The 21461-nt window shown below is 37.6% G+C and overlaps 1 protein-coding gene across 5 annotated transcripts in view; it reads right to left on the bottom strand.

Annotated features, from left to right (window-relative positions):
- Positions 1 to 21461, bottom strand: part of TRIM44 (TRIM family member 44) — a 119432-nt gene that overhangs the window by 54751 nt on the left and 43220 nt on the right. For 4 of the 5 annotated variants that reach the window (XM_022583631.3, XM_022583629.3, XM_089914921.1 and 1 more), the window contains exons 3-4: positions 14737 to 14976; positions 2565 to 2584 (exon numbers count right to left, since the gene is read on the bottom strand). In XM_022583631.3, the coding sequence (XP_022439339.2) occupies positions 2565 to 2584; positions 14737 to 14976 (260 nt within the window). Of the gene's footprint in view, positions 1 to 2564; positions 2585 to 14722; positions 14977 to 21461 lie in introns of all 5 variants that reach the window. The other variant, XM_089914922.1, reaches the window with a different exon arrangement.

Raw genomic sequence — 21461 nt, forward strand, 5'->3', positions numbered from 1 at the left:
CTTGTCAAAATGACAAGAAGGAATCTGCAATTAAACTCTGAAGCCAGTATCTCACACTGAATAGTAACTTTGAAGGTAATCTCTTCACAAGGTCCCTGTATTCTTCCAATCAACATGACTCTGGCATGTAGCCATAAAGACAAGATGAACGTGTCCATCCTTATCAGGCTCTCCCAAGACAAAAATGCCATTTCTATCCTGTGGAGTCTGCTCGCTACACCTGCTAAGGTATTTTCTTTATACTGGTCTTGTTTGAACTCTCTTTCTGAGGAAGAAAAGGTCTAGGGCTCTGCTTGGTCTGGATTTTAAGGAGCTGGAGCTAGAGCTAGTTTTGAGCGAAGAGGCAGAGTGCCAAGGAGATAATTTAAAGAGTTTATCTAAACCAAAGGTCTGTGTAAAATGGTGAGAACTTGGTCAATAGCTAGAGAAGATGTTGATATAAGCTCCCATCACTAGCCTAATCTAACTAGTCTCCCAGGCTCTGACCCACCTCCAATCCATTTTCCATTCTGCAGGCAGAGGAGACTTCCCAGATGCAAATCTACTCAGGTTAATCCATGTTTTAAATTATTTAATGCCCTCCCACACTCTGCGGGAGAGAGCTCAGATACCTGAAGGAGGCCTGTAAGACCCTCAGTGATCTGGACTCTGCTTTCTTTCCTCCACTCTTCTCTTGTCTGGAGCTATTACACAAGTTGTTTCCTATCCATAGGACAGCTCTATCTCTGCCTCTCCTTTGTCTGCCTTCTCATCCTTCAGACCTCCGTTTACACATAACCTTTTCTGGTGAGCTTCCCTTCCTAAAGCAGCCTAAACTTCACTTAATCATAGTACTTCCCCCAAAGGAGAAGTGCCCAGTTATATGCCTGTCTCTCCTACTAGACTTAGGATCCACAAGGCAGGGACCATGTCTGTCTTAATTTTCATTATATGCCCAGTATATAGCACAGGGCCTATACACTGGGTCATGAGGAAGGGAGGAAAGAAATGAACCACAACATAAAGGGAGCCTGTTCCTGAGAATGGGGGGAGGATGGAATTTAAAGGGATTCCCTGAAGCTCTGCAGGTTTAAAGCGGGATGCCTGTAGCTTTAGCCACAGAAGACAAGGAACAAGATCTAGGCTGAGAACTACAGTTCTCAAGGGAAGGAAGCAGCAGGAGATGAAGATGTGGAATAACATTTGGCACTAAGAGAGAGCCTCAGGATGTGGGGAGGGAGAAACGAAAAAGAAGAAACTGTATTTGTTGATTTGTAAATAAAACCAAAGAAGGGCCAAATCCTGGCTCCAGTAAGGTAACCTTGGACAACTCATTTAGCTTCTTTCAATGAGAAGCTTGAATTAGATAAGTGATTTTCTTTCTTTTTTTTTTTTTTTTGCGGTACATGGGCCTCTCACTGTTGTGGCCTCTCTCGTTGCAGAGCACAGGCTCCGGACGTGCAGGCTCAGTGGCCACGGCTCACGGGCCCAGCCGCTCCGCGGCATGTGGGATCTTCCTGGACCGGGTCACGACCCCGCGTCCCCTGCATCGGCAGGCGGACTCTCAACTACTGCGCCACCAGGGAAGCCCTAGATAAGTGATTTTCAAACTAAGTTCTCAGGAACTCTAGGTTTCTGCAGCAGCCCCTCAGGGTCTATTGCAAGGAAGAGAGAAGTTTCACCAGTAGATGTGGTCCCAACTTTAACCAAACAAAAAAACTGTTTTGCATACACTGGAGTTCTACTTAAAGCCCATTTGAAAAAAAAGGTGTTTCTACTAAAACTAAAGTTTGAATAGCTGTGGCCTGGATGAATGTTCTGATACCTCCCAGACTTAACAGTCCTGGATCCTACATGACAGAGGGGACCCAACTGGACACTGCATTTTACTTTGTACAAATGCCCCTTGATTGTGTTCACAGCATAGCTATAGCATTTCCTAGAGCTTGTTCTCACTGCCTGAGCAGAAAGACAGGAAAGGTAAGTAAACTAAAGTCCAGGTTCACTACAAGCCTGAGGCAATGATAAAATGCACTTTTAAATTTCATGTGGTGAAACAGAAGCACAAAGGAACATTTTTTTTTTTCCTAAACAAAGTTTTGTATACCTATGACCTCAGATTCACTGTATAGGTGTCTTGAGTCAGACCCAAGGATGTTACAGGTCAGAAATAAAGAATATTGAAACCAGAGTCCATTAAAAGAAAAAAAAAAAGGCAATCCAATTCCAATCAAGAAAGAACAATGCAAAAGTTTATTCAGTCTACCTGATACCTAATTACCATTCAAATATAGTACCTACTTGTCTCAACAAGGTATTCTGAATGTGCTACAGAATAAAGCAAAGTTACTATCATTACATACTTTAAAGACTATCTTTATCTGAAGGTTACAGACAGGAAATGGCATAGATGGGGAGGGAGATGGGAATCTTACAAAACAAGATCTTCAAAGCCCTGGAATAAGATGGAGATCCCTTTTCTGTGCTGTTCCTTGGCTGGTCATATTTCACGGGGCATTAAAAGGCCACAAATGTCACTCTACTTCAGTTCTGAGAACAGACAAACAACAATAATGTGATCTTACCTGGGTCCTTCCTCGTCGCCCTGAAAGAAAGAGAAAGAAACAGCATAAGAAATCAGGATCAGTAGAGACTGATTTAGATTTCTTTCTTTTCCCTCTTCCCTCCCAACCTGAAAGCAAGGCTTGTACATTTATTGTAACAGAGACAAGCCAGTAGACATCTAAGGGCTAAGACAAGGGCTAATATAACCCAATGTTCAAACCGCCCAGCAGAGATGAGCTAATAATTTGCCCTTGTAAGCAGAGAAGTGAATGCATAGACCTAGGAGGCCTAAATAATAGCCTTGCCTTTTTATTTGTATGGCTGGCAGTATTTAGTTCTGAGCAAACTGACAGCCCAAAATAGCAGCAGGTCTTAAGCAAAAGCTGACCAGCTCCAAAAGCATCAAGCTGTTTCCCTAAAAGACTCACCTCTGCCTTGGTCTAGCATTTTTTTTCTCCAAACAAGAACGCAGAAAAACTCTAACGTAGAGCACACTGTGGTGCAAAAGGCTCCGAACTGGGACTCAGGAAATTGGAACGCTACTCCAAGCTCCATTATTTATTAGCTATGTGCTCTTGGGCAAGCTGATTAATTAATTAATCTGGACCTTGGTCTTTTCCTTTGTAAAAGGACAGTTCTGACATTTGATGATCCACATCATTCTTCAGCCAAACAATGACTTTTTTCTTTTTCTCATTCACTCTTTACAAAAACAATGTGTGAGGGCAATTTTGCCAGGTAATGTATTCTGTGAGCCTAACTTTATCAGTGATCACAGCAGATTTCTTTGAGCCTCTTTTTGGGACCAAACCAGATTCTTCAAATGACACTCAAGCCTTTTCCAAGGGACCTCACTCATCCTTTTGGTGACAGAGTATCTTTTACATCCTCCTCTTTAGTCATTCAGGATTGGTTTCAATAGACTGTATCTCCTAGTTGGAGATAACTCCCCAGACAACTTATTTGATTGATGGATGGACTGATTGGATGATTCTATAGGTAAGGTATAAAGGAGAATGAGCTCTAGAGTCAGACACTGGATTAAAATCTTCACTCCATTATTGCTTGCTGTGTTACCCTGGTCAAATTATTTTGCCTCTCTTAACTACAGTTTTCTAATTTGTAAAATAGGGGTAAAAACTGTCCCTATAACACAGGATGAGTATGAGGATTAAGTGAAATAATGTATACAAATGTCAAGCACAGTGCCTAAGATACAGAATGCACTTAATAAAGGTTATTATCAATATCACTAACAATTCAGTATGATTCATTAAGAAGCTATTACATGCGGGTGCTGAGGGTAAAAGATAAAAAACCCATAATGATCTATCCTCCTAGGAGCTCCCATTCCGGAGCAGGGGAAACAGACAGAAAATGAACTATGACTAAATGTCTTAAGGGTGCTACCAAAGACATAAACTGAATGCTGAGGAAGTGATAAACACTGCCTCTCCTGGAGAAGAGGGAGAAGGCTTTACAGAGAAGGTGACATATATACTGTCACTTGAGGGATAAGCAGGATTTTCCCAGGCCGACAACAGAAGATAAATGGGAAGAGCACTGGAGTAGCAAGAGCAAAGGCACAGCAGTTTTTAAAAGTGTAGGTTTAAGGAATTTTGAGTTCTGTGAAACTAGAGTATGGGGATGTATATGTGTGTGTCTTGGGCAGGGGATGTGGAGGTGGCAGTGGTGTGGGGCTGAGGGGCTGGGAATGCAACAGAGGTAAAGGGAGATTGCCAGGGCACAGGCCTATAAAGGACCCTGGCAGCCAAGAAGGTGATTTGTAACAGATTATATTCAGTACACCGGAGGTTGGATAAAAAAGGCATTTTTAGCAGACTGTTAAGAATTTGCAGTATTGGTAAGGGCGCTAATCATCTAATGAAAGAGAAGTGGGGCAAGTGGTGGAAGGAGGGGACATAAACCTCTGCAGTTTACTTGACTGGCATGTCTCATGGGAACTATAATCTCGTGAGAAAATTTCATATAATTTAAATTTAATATGAGTTACATTAACTATCAATGACATAATTAAACCTCAACACAATTTTTAAATTATCTTTGGATTTTAAAACATAATTATCTCGGAGAACTGTATGGAAAAAAGTATCCGAACCTTCTTCCATGATTTACAGCAAGTCCTCACAATCACAAATCTTGGTACAATGGTTAAGAGACAGGCTTTCTGAGTTAGAGAAACATGGCTTCAAATTCTGGTTCGTCAATTCCAACAGTGAAGCTTTTGGCAATTTACTTAACTTTCCCAAGGTTCAGTTTCCTCATCTACACATGGAAATCCTAATTCTTACCTCACAGGGTGGCTATATGGATTAAAATAAGTGAAAAAATATGTATAAAACATGACATAAGTATCTAGCATAAGTGTTCAACAAATGGTGGTCATTACTGTACTTCCCTGAAATGTTAATTAATAACATTTCTAGGGAGAGTGGGGAGAAACAGAGAAGATGGAATACAAGACTTTGCTTTACATTCATCCATTTCTGCTGCTTATAGGTAAGTGGTTATTTTCAAAAATAATAATCACTATCACAAAGCATGGGAAAAACCAGGGTGAGAGTTTCACTTACGAAGAAATGAATGAAAGAATATACACACATATAATTACAAGGCAATTTTGAACAGGTCAGCAGACATTCAGAGGATTGCTAATCTTGCTTGTAAAAGGTGTGCCCATACTCTCCTCACTACCTGAAGTGCACATCCCTATTCTGAGATCCTAGTTAATTCCCATCCATCCTTTAAGGTCAAGCCTCACTCGGAAAATTTTCCTGACAGATTGAGTGGAGTAATCCTCCACATCTGTATAGGTCACATTTCTGGGCTAGTTCTTAAAGCAGAAAACTGAAAATGACAGCACCATACAGTGTCTCCCTCTTTGGATTTCAGCTCCTTGAGAACAGAAACTGTATATTGTTCATCTCTTTATTCTCTACACCTAGCACAGCACAAGGCATATAGTAAATAATTATTCAAGAGAGGAAAGAAGAGAGGGCAAGATATAAATAGGATTTAAGATTAATTTCTACCCCCATTACGAGTAAATTCTGATTTCAGAGAGTATTAGAACTGAAAGTCTGTTAAACAACAACTTCCATTTCAATGACTTGTTAGATTAAGCAATGCTCCCAAATCCCTCTGTAAAATATCCTGAGTGCTCTTGGCTGTTAGGTTACACTCTATCTAGTACAACCTTCCATTTCTACTTCCACCAATGAAAATGTATGTTCACCAAGAATCAAACAAGTTTGCTCCTAAGCCTGCTTATATCAATGGAACTTGTAATTATGATGACATGTTTTACTAAATAACAAAAAATGAGTGCAAGAGACAACTGTTGCTCCATGAGTTGTTGCTTCCATGAAAATTAAGTTGAATGCTTCCAAAGCAGTCAATAAAGATGAATTACTTAACAATTGCTGTCAATTTTGATGTAGGTGACACACATGCAAAATATTAGAAAATATAAAGTATAAAAGTCTAACACCTCACACTGGTCAGAATGACCATCATTAAAAAGTCTACAAATAATAAATGCTGAAGAGGGTGTGGAGAAAAGGGAATCTTCCTACATTGTTGGTGGGGATATAAATTGGTGCAGCCACTATGGAGAACAGTATGGAGGTTCCCTAAAAAAACTAAAAATAGAGTTACTATATGATCCAACAAACCCACTCCTGTGCATACATCCAGAAAAGATGAAAATATTAATTCGAAAAGATATATGCATTCCAATGTTCACAGCAACACTATTTACAATAGCCAAGACATGGAAGCAACCTAAGTGTCCATCAACAGATAAATGGATAAAGAAGATGTGGTATATATTTATACACACACACACACACACACACACACACACACACACACAATGGAATATCACTCAGCCATAAAAAGAATGAAATAATGCCATTTGCAGCAAGATGGATGGACTTAGAGATTATCATACTAAGTGAAGTAAGTCAGAGAAAGCCAAATATCATATGATATCATTTATATGTGGAACCTAAAAAAATGATACAAATGAACTTATTTACAAAACAGAAACGAACTCACAGACATAGAAAACAAACTTATGGTTACTAAAGGGGAAAGGGGTGGGGAGGGATAAATTAGGAGTTTGGGATTAACAGATATACACTACTATATATAAAATAAACAAGGACTGACTGTAGAGCTCAGGGAACTATATTCAATACCTTGTAATAACCTGTAACAGAAAAGAATCTGAAAAAGAATATAATTGAACACTTCGCTATACATCTGAAACTACCACAACATTGTAAATCAACTATACTTCAATTTTTAAAATGGCATTTAAAAAGTCCAGGATTCTACATTCCACTTTCTTCAAATGTTATCCTCCTCACTTATAGAGAGACTGAAATTGGACCTTACAGACGATAGAGCATGGGTTTGGTTAATGCCAGAAATATGACACTCCACTCCAAACAGCAAACCCATATCCTCAAAGAAAAGACCCTGACTTGGAATCAAAGAAATATACAGATCTTTATTTCAAGTTTAAAATAAATGTTTAGGGTATTCATGTATCATTTTTAATGGTTAAACTAACTTCTTCTAAGATTATCTCACTGCAGCTCAGTACTCTTCTCTCAAAACTAGACAAAAGATGGAAATTCTCATGACATGCAAGTAAAAATAAAGACACATTTTTTAAATACTTTGGCAAAGAGTTTTGTAAAAGATATAACTAAATTCAGGCAAAAAATGAGAGATTTTAAAAACTGGTGATAAAAATACACACTGATATAATTGTTCTATGGACAGTTTATAAATACGCACAAGCCTAAAAAATGTACATACCTTTGACTCAATAATTACTTATGATTTATAAACTAAAACATTCACTACAATGTTATAAATGACAATAAGAAGTTGGAAATAACTTAAAATGAGGTATAAGTCAAATTTGTATCACTGGTTCAGGGTTCGAACATTATGTTTATGAAGGATTTCTAATAATATGAAGAAAACTGAAAATATGACATTAAGAAAAATATGGCATGAGGATGAAGGTGTTAACTAACTTTACTGGGGTAATCATTTTGCAATATATACATGTATCAAATCATCACATTGTACACCTTAAACTTACATATGTTATATGTCAACAATATCTCAATAAAGCTGGGGAAACACATACACACACACACACAAAATTAAAAAATAGAATAAATATAACACCCAATGATAACTATCAAGTTAGTGTGTTATATTTATTTTCTGCTGTGTCTAAGACTTTTAAACGTTTTATAATGATTAAAAAAGAAATAACTTTAGTTATTTGAAGAGGGGAAAGACCACATCTTATTGAAGAGAAGAAAGACCACAGGACATAGAACTGGTATTGAAACTCTTCCCCTACCCTATATTTTATAAGATGACCAAAAAAGATTTATTTAAAACACATTTTAAAAAAATGTCACCATGAAACCTTGTAATCTTTGGACTCCTTCAACCAGAAACTCTGTGATTCTACTTGACCTAATCAAATTCATCTATCCTGGAGGTTTCTTAAAACAGATACACTGTGTTAATGTTCTGGTTTTAGAATAATCTTCATAAATCAAAGGCAAATAGCACTTGGGCAGGTGGGATATCTAGACACATTGTTTTTATCAGCTTTATTGAGGTATAATACCATAAAATTACCTGTTTTAAGTGTATATAAATAACTTTAAGTAAATTTAGAGTTATGCAACTATTATTACAAACTTGCTTAAAAACTATATGTACACATACACACACACAAAAAAACACAGATATGAAATTATCTTTTTTTCCTTCTTAATTTCTTTAAAAGCATATGGCTTTAAGCTAAAATTATAACTGTCTTGCAGTGTTTATAACATATGTAGATTATATACATGTGACAACTATAACATAAAGGATATGGAAAGAGGGTCAGTTGGTCTATACAATTTCAAGCTATCTACATTTTATGTGAAGTGGTTCAATATTAATTTTAAGTAGGCTGAAAATTTAAGGATCTGTATTATAATCCTTATGGAAACCACTAAAAAATAATGCAAAGTAACACAGCTAAAAGGCCAATGGATATATAACAATGGAATTCAAATAAATGTTTCAAAAATCCAAAAGAAAGCAGGAAAAGACAATGAGAGGAACAAAAACAGAAGAACAAACAGAAAACAAATTGTAAAATGGAAGACCTAAATTTAACCATATTAAGAATAACATTAAATGTTAATGGACATTACACTTGAATTAGAAGGCAGAGATTATCAGAATGGATAAATGACTAAGACCCAGCTATAGGCTGTCTGTCAGAGACATAATTTAACAATACAGACAGACTGAAAGCAAATGGATGGAAAGAGATAAACCACAAAAACAGTAGATTGGCTCTACTAACATTAGATAAAACTGTTATCAAGACAAAGAGTATTATCAGAGAAAAAGGGAATGTTCATAATGATTAAAGGGTTGGTTTATCAGGAAGATGTAACAATCATAAATATGTATTTGCTTAATGACAGAGCTTCAAAATATCTAAAGAAAAGTTGACAGAATTAAAGAAAGGAATAGATAATCCCTAATCATACTTGGAAATTAAACATCCCTCTCTCAGCAGTTGATAGAACTAGACATAAAAATCAGTAAAAACATATATCATCTGAACACCTGACTGATATTTAGTAGAACACTACCTCAAACTACAGAATACATGTTCTTTTCAGGTGCACATATGCATTCACCAAGACCATATGTTGGGCCATAAAGCAAGTCTCAGTTAAGTGTTAGAAGATGGAAATCATTCAGAATAGGTTCTCTGATCACAACGGAACTAAATTAGAAATGAGTAACAATAAGATAATGTAGGAAAACCCCTAATATTTAGAAACTAAACAATATACTCCTAAATAATCAATGAGCAAAAAGGAGAAATCACATGGTAAATGAAAAAATATTTCAAATTGAACGATAATGAAAACACAACATAACCAACAAAGTTGTATGATTCAACTACAGCAGCAATTAGAGGGAAATGTACTGCTCTAAAAGTTTACATAAAAGAAGAAAGTAGTAAAATCCGTGATCTATGAAGCTAGATAAAAAAACAAGGTAGGGCTTCCCTCGTGGCGCAGTGGTTAAGAATCCGCCTGCCAATGCAGGGGACACGGGTTCGAGCCCTGCTCCAGGAAGATCCCACGTGCCGTGGAGCAACCAAGCCTGTACACCACAACTACTGAGCCCGTGCCCTAGAGCCCAAGTGCCACAACTACTGAAGCCTGCACACCTAGAGCCCATGCTCTGCAACAAGAGAAGCCACCCAATGAGAAGCCCGCGCACCACAGTGAAGAGTAGCCCCCACTCACTGCAACTACAGAAAAGCCCACACGCAGCAACAAAGACCCAACACAGCCAAAAAAAAAAAAAAAAGGTACAGATGATAACAAGTTAATTCTTAAAACAAAAACAAAAACAAAAAAAAGGTAAACTCAAAATAAGTAAAAAAAAAAAAAAAAAGCTGATGTAAACAAAATAGAAAACAAAGAGTAAAATTAACAAATCCAAAAGTTAATTCTTTAAAAAGACCAATAAAATTAATAAAATACAAGTTAGGCTGATCAAGAAGGGGGAAGATCACAAATTATTAGTAACGGAAATGAAAGATGGCTATAGACACGTCAGAGGCTACAGACAGTTAAAAAATGATATGAAAATACTATAAACAACTTTATACTAGAAACTAAAACAACTTAGATGAAAATGACAAATTCCTTGAAAATTACAGCTAATACAAATTTTGAAAATTTTAAATCAATATAAAATGAAAAAATTTGACTAGTTCTATATTAAATAAACTGAATTGGTTATCAAAAACCTTCCCATAAACTCCAGGACAAATGGTTTTGTTGGTAAATTCTATCAAACATTTAAGGAAGAAATAACATCAATCTTCCATAAACTCTTACAGAAAACAGATGAGGAGGAAATACTTCTCAGCTTGTTTTCTGAGGCCAGCATAATCCTAATACCTGACAATCCTAAAGCCTGACAATTACATTATAAAACTACAAATTTACAAATGAATATCCCTCTTTGAACACAGACATAAAAATCTCTAACAAGATATTAATGAATTGAACCCAGATAATACATTAATGATCAAGTGGGAGTTTATCTCAGGAATGAAAGGTTGATTTAATATTGTAAAATTAACCAATGTAATCAACCATCACAACAGAATAATGGAGAAAACCCACTTAATCATTTCAATGGCTACAGAAGAAAATCTTACATATACCACGTTCATTTGAATTATTGTTCCCCGTATCTAATGTGTCATTCCTCTCTGGCTGCTCTGCTTTCAAGATTTTTTATTTGTCCTTAGTTTTTGGAAGTTTAACTTTGATGTGTCTGGGTATGGATTTCTTAGATTTATCTCACTTGGGTTCACTCAGCTTCTTAAATCTCTAGGTTTATGTTTTTCAACCAAATTTTAGGAGTATTGAGCCATTATTTCTTGAATTTTTTTTAGCTCTATATTCCTTTTCCTCCCCTTACTGTACAAGTGACATGTATGTTAGATCTTTCTTTATTGTCCCATAGGTCCCTGAGACTCAATTCAATTATTTTTCAATCTTTTTTCTTGGTTGTTCAGATTGGATGTCTATTGATCTGTCTTCAAATTCACTGATTCTTTCCTCTGTCATTTCCAATTTGCCATTGAGTCAGTCCAGTGAAATTTTTATGTCAGTCACTATTTTGCAGTTCTAAAATTTCATTTGTTCTTTCTTTATAATCTTCTATTTCTTTGCTGATTTTTTAAATTTTTCATTTGTTTCCAGTTTGTTATTGATTATTGAGACATTTTTATAATAGTGACTTTAAAATCCTTGTCTGATAATTCCAAATACTATGTCACCCTATGTAGGTGTTGGCATCTACTGATTTTCTTTCTCATTAGAGTTGAGATTTCATTGGTTCTTGGTATGATGAGTAACTATGGACTGTATCCTGGACATTATAAGACCTGGTTCCTGTTTAAATCTTCTATTCTAGCAGGTAGTCAACCTCTTTAGGTCAGAACACATGTCCTAGACCACTTTTGTGGCTTATGGTTCAAATGTCAATTGAGTTTATAAAGCTTTTGCAGCGCCATTCTGGTCACCTCCCTCAGGTGACAGTGCTCCAATGGAGACTCTATAGTCTCCACTAGTGTTAGCTCAGGAGGAGGAAGGGCACAAACTCATCACTACACAGTAAAAGGGGATGGTATAAATCCACCCACTGACTCAGTTGGCGAGGGGCTTTGCCTAGTTAATGCAGGAGTGGAAGGGAGGAATTAAAGTTCCATCTACAGTCTCCATAGGGGTGGGCTGTTATTCCCTTCCTATTACTGTGGGGGAGGGGTATAAGTCAGAGTCCCACCTTCAGGCTCCATGGGAGGTGGGCACCATTCACTTCTGAGAGGGGCAGGTAGAAGTTAGACTTTTACCTAAAGGCTCCATGGAGAAAAAAGTGACACCTCATTGCTATAGGCGAGGGTATAAAATAGACTGCATTACTGTGGTGCCACTTGGGGCTGGGAAGGGATTCACTGCCACAATATGCAGGTATTATTAAAAGGCTTCTCTTCAGCTGAACTGCCCTTTTCCCAGTCCTTTGGCTAGAGAGCAGGTTTTTCTTGGAGATGTTCTTTTTGCCTATGCTCATTAGCATTTCCAGTTTGCAGGGCACCCAGGCCAGGATATACAGGAAGCAAGAAACCCCCCCCACCCTGCCCCAGGGTACTCATTGCTGTGTGGCTCCTCATATCCCAAGGTCCCTGGTCAGTCTGCCATCTTTCCTCCACTTTTGAGAGTCTTCTGGTAGGTGACTTAGTATTTTGTCCAGAAATTTTTACTGTGGTTAATGGAAAGAGTAAAATGAAATGCATTTACTCCATCTTGTTCAGAACCAGAAGATGCAATTTGTTTGCAAATGCAAAGATAATATGTATTGAGGAGTAGAAGGTTGGAAAGATGGCTATATATATAAAATGAATCAGTATAGTAAATTGTTAGCAGCAGAATCTTGGTGCAGGTATATGGGTGTAATCTGTAAAAACTCCTTTCAACTTTGCTGTACATTTGAAAATTTTCACAATAAAATCGTGGGGGGGATCTTTTGATTAAATTAAAAATACAGGTAATTTAAAAAAATCTATACCATGCAAAGAGAAGAAAAGAATTCTGTTGAGTGAAAGAGAGGTACTGGAAATTTGCTCTGATCACTAAGTTAACAGATTAGCTGGAACGAGAGGCTATTAGATAATAACAGCTCTGGGTAAAAGCTCTAGCCAGATGTATGCTACTTCTCATTGTTAATAGCTCATTTTGTCCATCGCCTGGTACTTAGTCCTTGTCATCTTTATATCCCTGAGAGTAATTCCATCAGAGTTAACAAGGATAGTGCAGTTGAGTCACTGAAGTACTTAAAGGACAGTTAATGTTGGGGAAGGACTAAATCCATTATTTGAAATGAAAATAAAAGAGAGGGAGATGTCTTTAAAAATGAAATCTTTATTTTTGAAAAAACAACCTAATCAACACACAGAATAAATGTGGAAGGTCCAATCTGAGGGGAATTGGGCACAGAGTTATGCCAATGATCCCCTGAGTTAAGGTTGAACTTTTTAAGACACAAAATCTACTCCAATATTAAATAAAAAAATTTAAATTAATTAATTAATTTTTTAAAAAGACACAAAGTGACCACCTCCACAGAGTAGAAGGTCTTAGGAATGCAAGGCTGTCTAGGGCACTGATTATCCTTATTCTTCCCACAGATATAAACGGGATGTTTGATATACAGCATATAGTAGGGAAAAAGCACAGGCATGGGAACAGGATGGACTGAATCCTGTCTCTCTTTTCTGCTAACTAAATGACACTGAGTCAATGACTGCAGTTCTCAGCATCTCAATAGCCCATCTGTAAAATGGAGACAATGAATGCTGAAATAAGGATTAAATGAAATGATAAATATAACATGCTCTCTTGCCTATCTAGAAACTTATTTAGGCACACACTTTGTTAATTCTGAGGATGAAATAAAAAGAACAAGAGCTATTCTATTCCTTTCACACAGTGATGAAAATTAATCAAGAACCTTGGATGAGTGAAGCAGATAAATGTCCAATGGTCTCTTACGTTTCCTGTCAGGACAGCAAAGACAGTAACCGCCTCCTGGCTCTTCTGCTGACTGGTTTATTCTGTGGCTAGGCTTTCCTGGGCCAAGGCAAAACTGTTAGTTAAGGCTGAGCTCATTGAGTCAGCAGCTGTCCTAGAAACTTCACAGGACTCTCCTACGTTTCCTTCTAGAAGGGCCTACCCTAAACCTATCTGGTATAAGCTTGACCAGAATTTTCAACATAATGGTATGAAACCTCATAAACAATAGCTTCTCCCCAGTGGCTGAAATATAAGTTTTATATTTTTTAAAAATGGCCACCTTAAATTTTCTTTTTTTATTAATATTCTAAATGCCTGAATATGTTGTTTGGTAAAATATCTAACATTCTTTTATTCCTATTACAAAATAACAATGAATGTAATGACTAAAACAGTGATTCAACATTTATCTTGTGTCTTTCATTCATACTTTTTTTGATCCTCACAATGCTCTAGCCCGCATGCCTCTCTTAATCTAACAGTCATGCCCCCAATTTATGCAGTTAGCTCCATATAAAAGCCAGCCTGAGGCACCTTTTTACTATTCACAGAATCAGTCCAAAATCTTTTATTTTGGCCTGCTTTATGCTCCACTTCCTGACTTACTCTCACTCAGCCCATATTTATAGGCTCATTTCACAACTTGGGATCTGTGAATTGCCCTCTTCTCCGGCTATGATTTCTGGCTTCCCTTATTAACTGTGAATAGTATTTGCCCCACTGGCTATACTCCTTTAAGTCATGGTGTACAAATATTCTGCTAGGCCTAGTTGCTGAGCACAGGCCCTAGCAGCCAATACTTCCAAACTGGTTTACACACCAATCTAAACACTTACGTACTATCTAAGCTTTCAATCTATTCATGTTTAGGGACCAAATGAGGGAATTTCCAGAATTAACAAACATGGCAGTCAGTTTCTGCCTATTTCTTGTGCTAATTATTATAGGCATTCTCCTTTACCTCTGCCTTTGGCTCAGCTGATTCATTAGAGGTATCAAGTTGTTCCTTGGCTTGGGCCATCTGAGTCATCAACCTATCCATATGGGACTGGATGTCTGCCAGTATCTCAGTCACATGAGCTGTGGCCATTGCTTCCTGGATGTCCACTAAATGAAGGGCCTTCTGCTCCTCATCAGCAATCACTTTTTGAACTTTCTTAAATTCCTGCTGTATAAACACCTTCATCTGGTCCCGGGTTACCTGTAGAAAACAGACAATTAAGAATAAGTTGGACACACAAAGAAATGGAAGAGTAGAGCTATTATTGTAAGTGCTAGGCAGTCCTGACCAAAACACAAACAAACCATGGGTCCTAAGGGATCCTGAAGTTTTGGGAATATCCTCTGAACAATGCTCCTCTAATATCGTTGATGAATTTCCCACTAATCTTTCTTACCTTTTTCATTCTTTAGGAAGTAATTCCTTATCCGTCCTTTTTACTTTTTCCTTTATTTATTTTTTGAATTTTATTTATTTTTTTTTATACAGCAGGTTCTTATTAGCCATCAGTTTTAACCACATCAGTGTATACATGTCAATCCCAATCGCCCAATTCATCACACCACGACCACCACCACCCCACGGCTCTCCCCCACCTTGGTGTCCATAAGTTTGTTCTCTACACCTGTGTCTCTATTTCTGCCCTGCAAACCAGTTCATCTTTACCATTTTTCTAGGTTCCACATATATGCGTTAATACACTATATTTGTTTTTCTCTTTCTGACTTACTTCACTCTGTATGACAGTCTCTAGACCCATCCACGTCTCAACAAATGACCCAATTTCGTTCCTTTTTATGGCTAAGTAATATTCCATTGTATATATGTACCACTTCTTCTTTATCCATTCGTCTGTCGGTGGGCATTTAGGTTGCTTCCATGACCTGGCTATTGTAAATAGTGCTGCAATGAACATTGGGGTGCCTGTGTCTTTTTGAATTATGGTTTTCTCTGGGTATATGCCCAGTAGTGGGATTGCTGGATCATATGGTAATTCTATGTTTTTAAGGAACCTCCATACTGTTCTCCATAGTGGCTCTATCAATTTACATTCCCACCAACAGTGCAAGAGGGTTCCCTTTTCTCCACACCCTCTCCAGCATTTGCTGTTTGTAGATTTTCTGATGATACCCATTCTAACTGGTGTGAGGTGATACCTCATTGTAGTTCTGATTTGCATTTCTCTAATAATTAGTGATGTTGAGCAGCTTTTCATGTGTTTCTTGGCCATCTGTATGTCTTCTTTGGAGAAATGTCTATTTAGGTCTACTGCCCATTTTTGCATTGGGTTGTTTGTTTTTTTAATATTGAGCTGCATGAGCTGTTTATATATTTTGGAGATTAATCCTTTGTCTGTTGATTCGTTTGCAAATATTTTTTCTCATTCTGAGGGTGTCTTTTCGTCTTCCTTATGGTTTCCTTTGCTGTGCAAAAGATTTGAAGTTTCATTAGGTCCCATTTGTTTATTTTTGGATTTATTTCCATTACTCTAGGAGGTGGATCAAAAAAGATCTTGCTGTGATTTATGTCAAAGAGTCTTCTTCCGATGTCTTCCTCTAAGAGTTTTATAGTGTCCAGTCTTACATTTAGGTCTCTAATCCATTTTGAGTTTATTTTCGTGTATGGTGTTAGGGAGTGTTCTAATTTCATTCTTTTACATCCAGTTTTCCCAGCACCACTTAATGAAGACACTGTCTTTTCTCCATTGTATATCCTTGCCTCCTTTGTCATAGATTAGTTGATCATAGGTGCATGGGTTCACCTCTGGGCTTTCTGTCTTGTTCCATTGATCTATGTTTCTGTTTTTGTGCCAGTACCATATTGTCTTGACTACTGTAGCTTTATAGTATAGTCTGAAGTCAGGGAGTCTGATTCCTCCAGCTCCATTTTTTTCCCCTCAAGACTGCTTTGGCTATTCGGGGTCTCTTGTGTCTCCATATAAATTTTAACATTTTTTGTTCTAGTTCCGTAAAAAAATGCCATTGTTAATTTGATAGGGATTGCATTGAATCTGTAGATTGCTTTGGGTAGTATAGTCATTTTCACAATATTGATTCTTCCAATCCAAGAACATGGTATATCTCTCCATCTGTTGGTATCATCTTTAATTTCTTTCATCAGGTTTTTTGTCTCTCTAGGTAGGTTTATTCCTAGGTATTTTATTCTTTTTGTTGCAATGGTAAATGGGAGTGTTTCCATAATTTCTCTTTCAGATTTTTCATCATTAGTGTATAGGAATGCAAGAGATTTCTGTGCATTAATTTTGTATCCTGTAACTTTACCAAATTCACTGATTAGCTCTAGTAGTTTTCTGGTGGCATCTTTAGGATTCTCTATATATAGTATCATTTCATCTGCAAACAGCGACAGTTTTACTTCTTCTTTTCTAATTTGTATTCCTTTTATTTCTTTTTCTTCTCTGCCGTGGCTAGGACTTCCAAAAATATGTTGAATAATAACGGTGAGAGTGGACATCCTTGTCTTGTTCCTGATCTTCGAGGAAATGTTTTCAGTTTTTCACCATTGAGTATGATGTTTGCTGTGGGTTTGTCGTAAATGGTCTTTATTATGTTGACATAGGTTCCTTCTATGCCCACTTTCTGGAGAGTTTTTATCATAAATGAGTGTTGAACTTTGTCAAAAGCTTTTTCTGCATCTATTGAGATGGTCATATGGTTTTTCTTCTTCAATTTGCTAATATTGTGTATCACATTGATTGATTTGCATATATTGAAGAATCTTTGCATCCCTGAGATAAATCCCACTTGATCATGGTGTATGATCCTTTTAATGTGTTGCTGGATTCTGTTTGCTAGTATTTTGTTGAGGATTTCTGCATCTATATTCGTCAGTGATATTGGTCTGTAATTTTCTTTTTTTGTAGTATCTTTGTCTGGTTTTCGTATCAGGGTGACCGTGGCCTCATAGAATGAGTTTGGGAGTGTTCCTTCCTCTGCAATTTTTTGGAAGAGTTTGAGAAGGATGGCTGTTAGCTCTTCTCCAAATGTTTGACAGAATTCACCTGTGAAGCCATCTGGCTCTGGACTTTTGTTTGTTGTAAGATTTTTAATCACAGTTTCAATTTCATTACTTGTGACTGGTCTGTTCATATTTTCTATTTCTTCCTGGTTCAGTCTTGGAAGGTTATACCTTTCTACGGTTGTCCATTTTATTGGCATAGAGTTGCCTGTAGTAGGCATGCTTAGGACGCTTTGTATTTCCGCAATGTCTGCTGTAACTTCTCCTTTTTCATTTCTAATTTTATTGATTTAAGTCCTCTCCCTCTTTTTCTTGATGAGTCTCGCTAATGGTTTATCAATTTTGTTTATCTTCTCAGAGAACCAGCTTTTAGTTTTATCCATCTTTGCTACTGTTTTCTTTGTTTCTATTTCATTTATTTCTGCTCTGATATTTATGATTTCTTTCCTCTGCTAACCTTTGGTTTTGCTTGTCCTTCTTTCTCTAGTTCCTTTAGGTGTAACAGATTGTTTATTTGAGATTTTTCTTGTTTCTTGAGGTAGGCTTGTATAGCTACAAATTTCCCTCTTAGAACTGCTTTTACTGCATCCCATAGGTTTTGGATCATCGTGTTTTCATTGTCATTTGTGTCTAGGTATTTTTTGATTTCCTCTTTGATTTCCTCAGTGATCTGTTGGTTACTTAGTAACATATTGTTTAGCCTCCATGTGTTTTTGTTTTTTATGTTGTTTTCCCTGTAATTCATTTCTAATCTTGTAGCGTTGTGGTCACAAAAAATGCTTGATATAATTTTAATTTTCTTAAATTTACTGAGGCTTGATTTGTGACCCAGGATGTGATCTATCCTGGAGAATGTTCCGTGTGCACTTGAGAAGAAAGTATAATCTGCTGTTTTAGGATGGAATGTCCTATAAATATCAATTAAATCTGTCTGGTCTATTGTGTCATTTAAAGCTTCTGTTTCCTTATTTATTTTCATTTTGGATGATCTGTCCATTGGTGTAAGTGAGGTGTTAAAGTCCCCCAGTACTATTGTGTTACTGTCGATTTCCTCTTTTATAGCTGTTAGCAGTTGCCTTATGTATTGAGGTGCTCCTATGTTGGGTGCATATATATTCATAATTCTTATGTCTTCTTCTTGGATTGATCCCTTGATCATTATGCAGTGTCCTTCCTTGTCTCTTGTAACATTCTTTATTTTAAAGTCTATTTTATTTGATATGAGTATTGCTACCCCAGCTTTCTTTTGATTTCCGTTGGCGTGGAATATCTTTTTCCATCCCCTCACTTTCAGTCTGAATGTGTCCGTAGGTCTGAAGTGGGTCTCTTGTAGACAGCATATATGTGGGTCTTGTTTTTGTATCCATTCAGCAAGCCTGTGTCTTTTGGTTGGAGCATCTAATCCATTCACGTTTAAGGTAATTATCGATATGTATGTTCCTATTACCATTTTCTTAATTGTTTTGGGTTTGTTTTTGTAGGTCCTTTTCTTCTCTTGTGCATCCCACTTAGAGAAGTTCCTTTAGCATTTGTTGTAGAGCTGGTTTGGTGGTGAATTCTCTTAGCTTTTGCTTGTCTGTAAAGCTTTTGATTTCTTCATCGAATCTGAATGAGATCCTTGCCGGGTAGAGTAATCTTGGTTGTAGGTTCTTCCCTTTCATCACTTTAAGTATATCATGCCGTCACTCCCTTCTGGCTTGTAGAGTTTCTGCTGAGAAATCAGCTGTTAACCTTATGGGAGTTCCCTTGTATGTTATTTGTCATTTTTCCCTTGCTGCTTTTAATAATTTTTCTTTGTCTTTAATTTTTGCCGATTTGATTACTATGTGTCCCAGAGTGTTTCTCCTTGGGTTTATCCTGCCTGGGACTCTCTGCGCTTCCTGGTCTTGGGTGGCTTATTTCCATTCCCATGTTAGGGAAGTTTTCCACTATAATCTCTTCAAATATTTTCTCGGGTCCTTTCTGTGTCTCTTCTCCTTCTGGGACCCCTATAATGCGAATGTTGTGTTTAATGTTGTCCTAGAGGTCTCTTAGGCTGTCTTCATTTCTTTTCATTCTTTTTTCTTTATTCTGTTCCACAGCAGTGAATTCCACCATTCTGTCTTCCAGGTCACTTATCCGTTCTGCCTCAGTCATTCTGCTATTGATTCCTTCTAGTGTCGTTTTCATTTCAGTTATTGTATTGTTCATCTCTGTTTGTTTGTTCTTTAATTCTTCTAGGTCTTTGTTAAACATTTCTTGCATCTTCTCGATCTTTGCCTCCATTCTTTTTCTGAGGTCCTGGATCATATTCACTATCATTACTCTGAATTCTTTTTCTGGAAGATTGCCTATCTCCACTTCATTTAGTTGTTTTTCTGGGGTTTTATCTTGTTCCTTTATCTGGTACGTAGCCCTCTGCCTTTTCATCTTGTCTATCTTTCTGTGAATGTGGTTTTTGTTCCACAGGCTGCAGGACTGTAGTTCTTCTTGTTTCTGCTGTCTGCCCTCTGGTGGATGAGGCTATCTAAGAGGCTTATGCAAGTTTCCTGATGGGAGCGACTGGTGGTGGGTAGAGCTGACTGTTGCTCTGGTGGGCAGAGCTCAGTAAAACTTTAATCCGATTGACTGCTGATGGGTGGGGCTGGGTTCCCTCCCTGTTGGTTGTTTGGCCTGAGGCAACCGAACACTGGAGCCTACCGGGGCTCTTTGGTGGGGCTAATGGCAGACTCTGGGAGGGCTCACGCCAAGCAGTACTTCCCAGAGCTTCTGCTGCCAGTGTACTTGTCCCCACGGTGAGACACAGCCACCCCCCGCCTCTGCTGGAGACCCTCCAACACTGGCAGGTAGGTCTGGTTCAGTCTAGCCTGGGGTCACTGCTCCTTCCCCTGGGTCCTGATGTGCACACTACTTTGTGTGTGCCCTGCAAGAGTGGAGTCTCTGTTTCCCCCAGTTTTGTCGAAGTCCTGCAATCAAATCCCAGTAGCCTTCAAAGTCTGATTCTCTAGGAATTCCTCCTCCCATTGCCAGAAACCCAGGTTGGAAAGCCTGACGTGGGGCTCAGAACCTTCACTCCAGTGGGTGGACTTCTGTGGTATAAGTGTTCTCCAGTCTGTGAGTCACCCACCCAGCAGTTATGGGATTTGATTTTACTGTGATTGTGCCCCTTGTACCATCTCATTGTGGCTTCTCCTTTGTCTTTGGATGTGAGGTATCTTTTTTGGTGAGTTCCAGTGTCTTCCTGTCGATGACTGTCCAGCAACTAGCTGTGATTCTGGTGTTCCCACAAGAGAGAGTGAGAGCACGTCCTTCTACTCCGCCATCTTGGTTCCAATCTCTCCTTTGTTTACGTTTATACCAGTAATATATGATTACTTTTTAAAAATTTAATAGATGGGTGTATATTAAAAAAAAAAAGAAAAAGAAATTCCTCTTCTCTCTCTATCCCAATACCTTTTTCCTTCTCAGGGGATAATTACTGTTAACAGTTTGATACATGCCCTTCCAGCCATTTTTCTATTTTAGTTATGTATCAATTCATATACAGGCATACCTTGGAGACACTGTGGGTTCTGTTCTAGACCACCACGGTAAAATGAATATTATAATAAACAGAGGCACACAAGTTTTTTGGTTTCTCAGTACATATAAAAGTTGTGTTTATACTATACTGTAGTCTATTAAGTATGCAATAGCATTATGTCTACAAAAATGTACATACCTTAATT

This window comes from Delphinapterus leucas, chromosome 7 (assembly GCF_059928025.1).
Source record: "Delphinapterus leucas isolate spDelLeu-1000000601 "Yukka" chromosome 7, BTC_Dleu_Yukka2, whole genome shotgun sequence".
Taxonomy (NCBI): domain Eukaryota; kingdom Metazoa; phylum Chordata; class Mammalia; order Artiodactyla; family Monodontidae; genus Delphinapterus; species Delphinapterus leucas.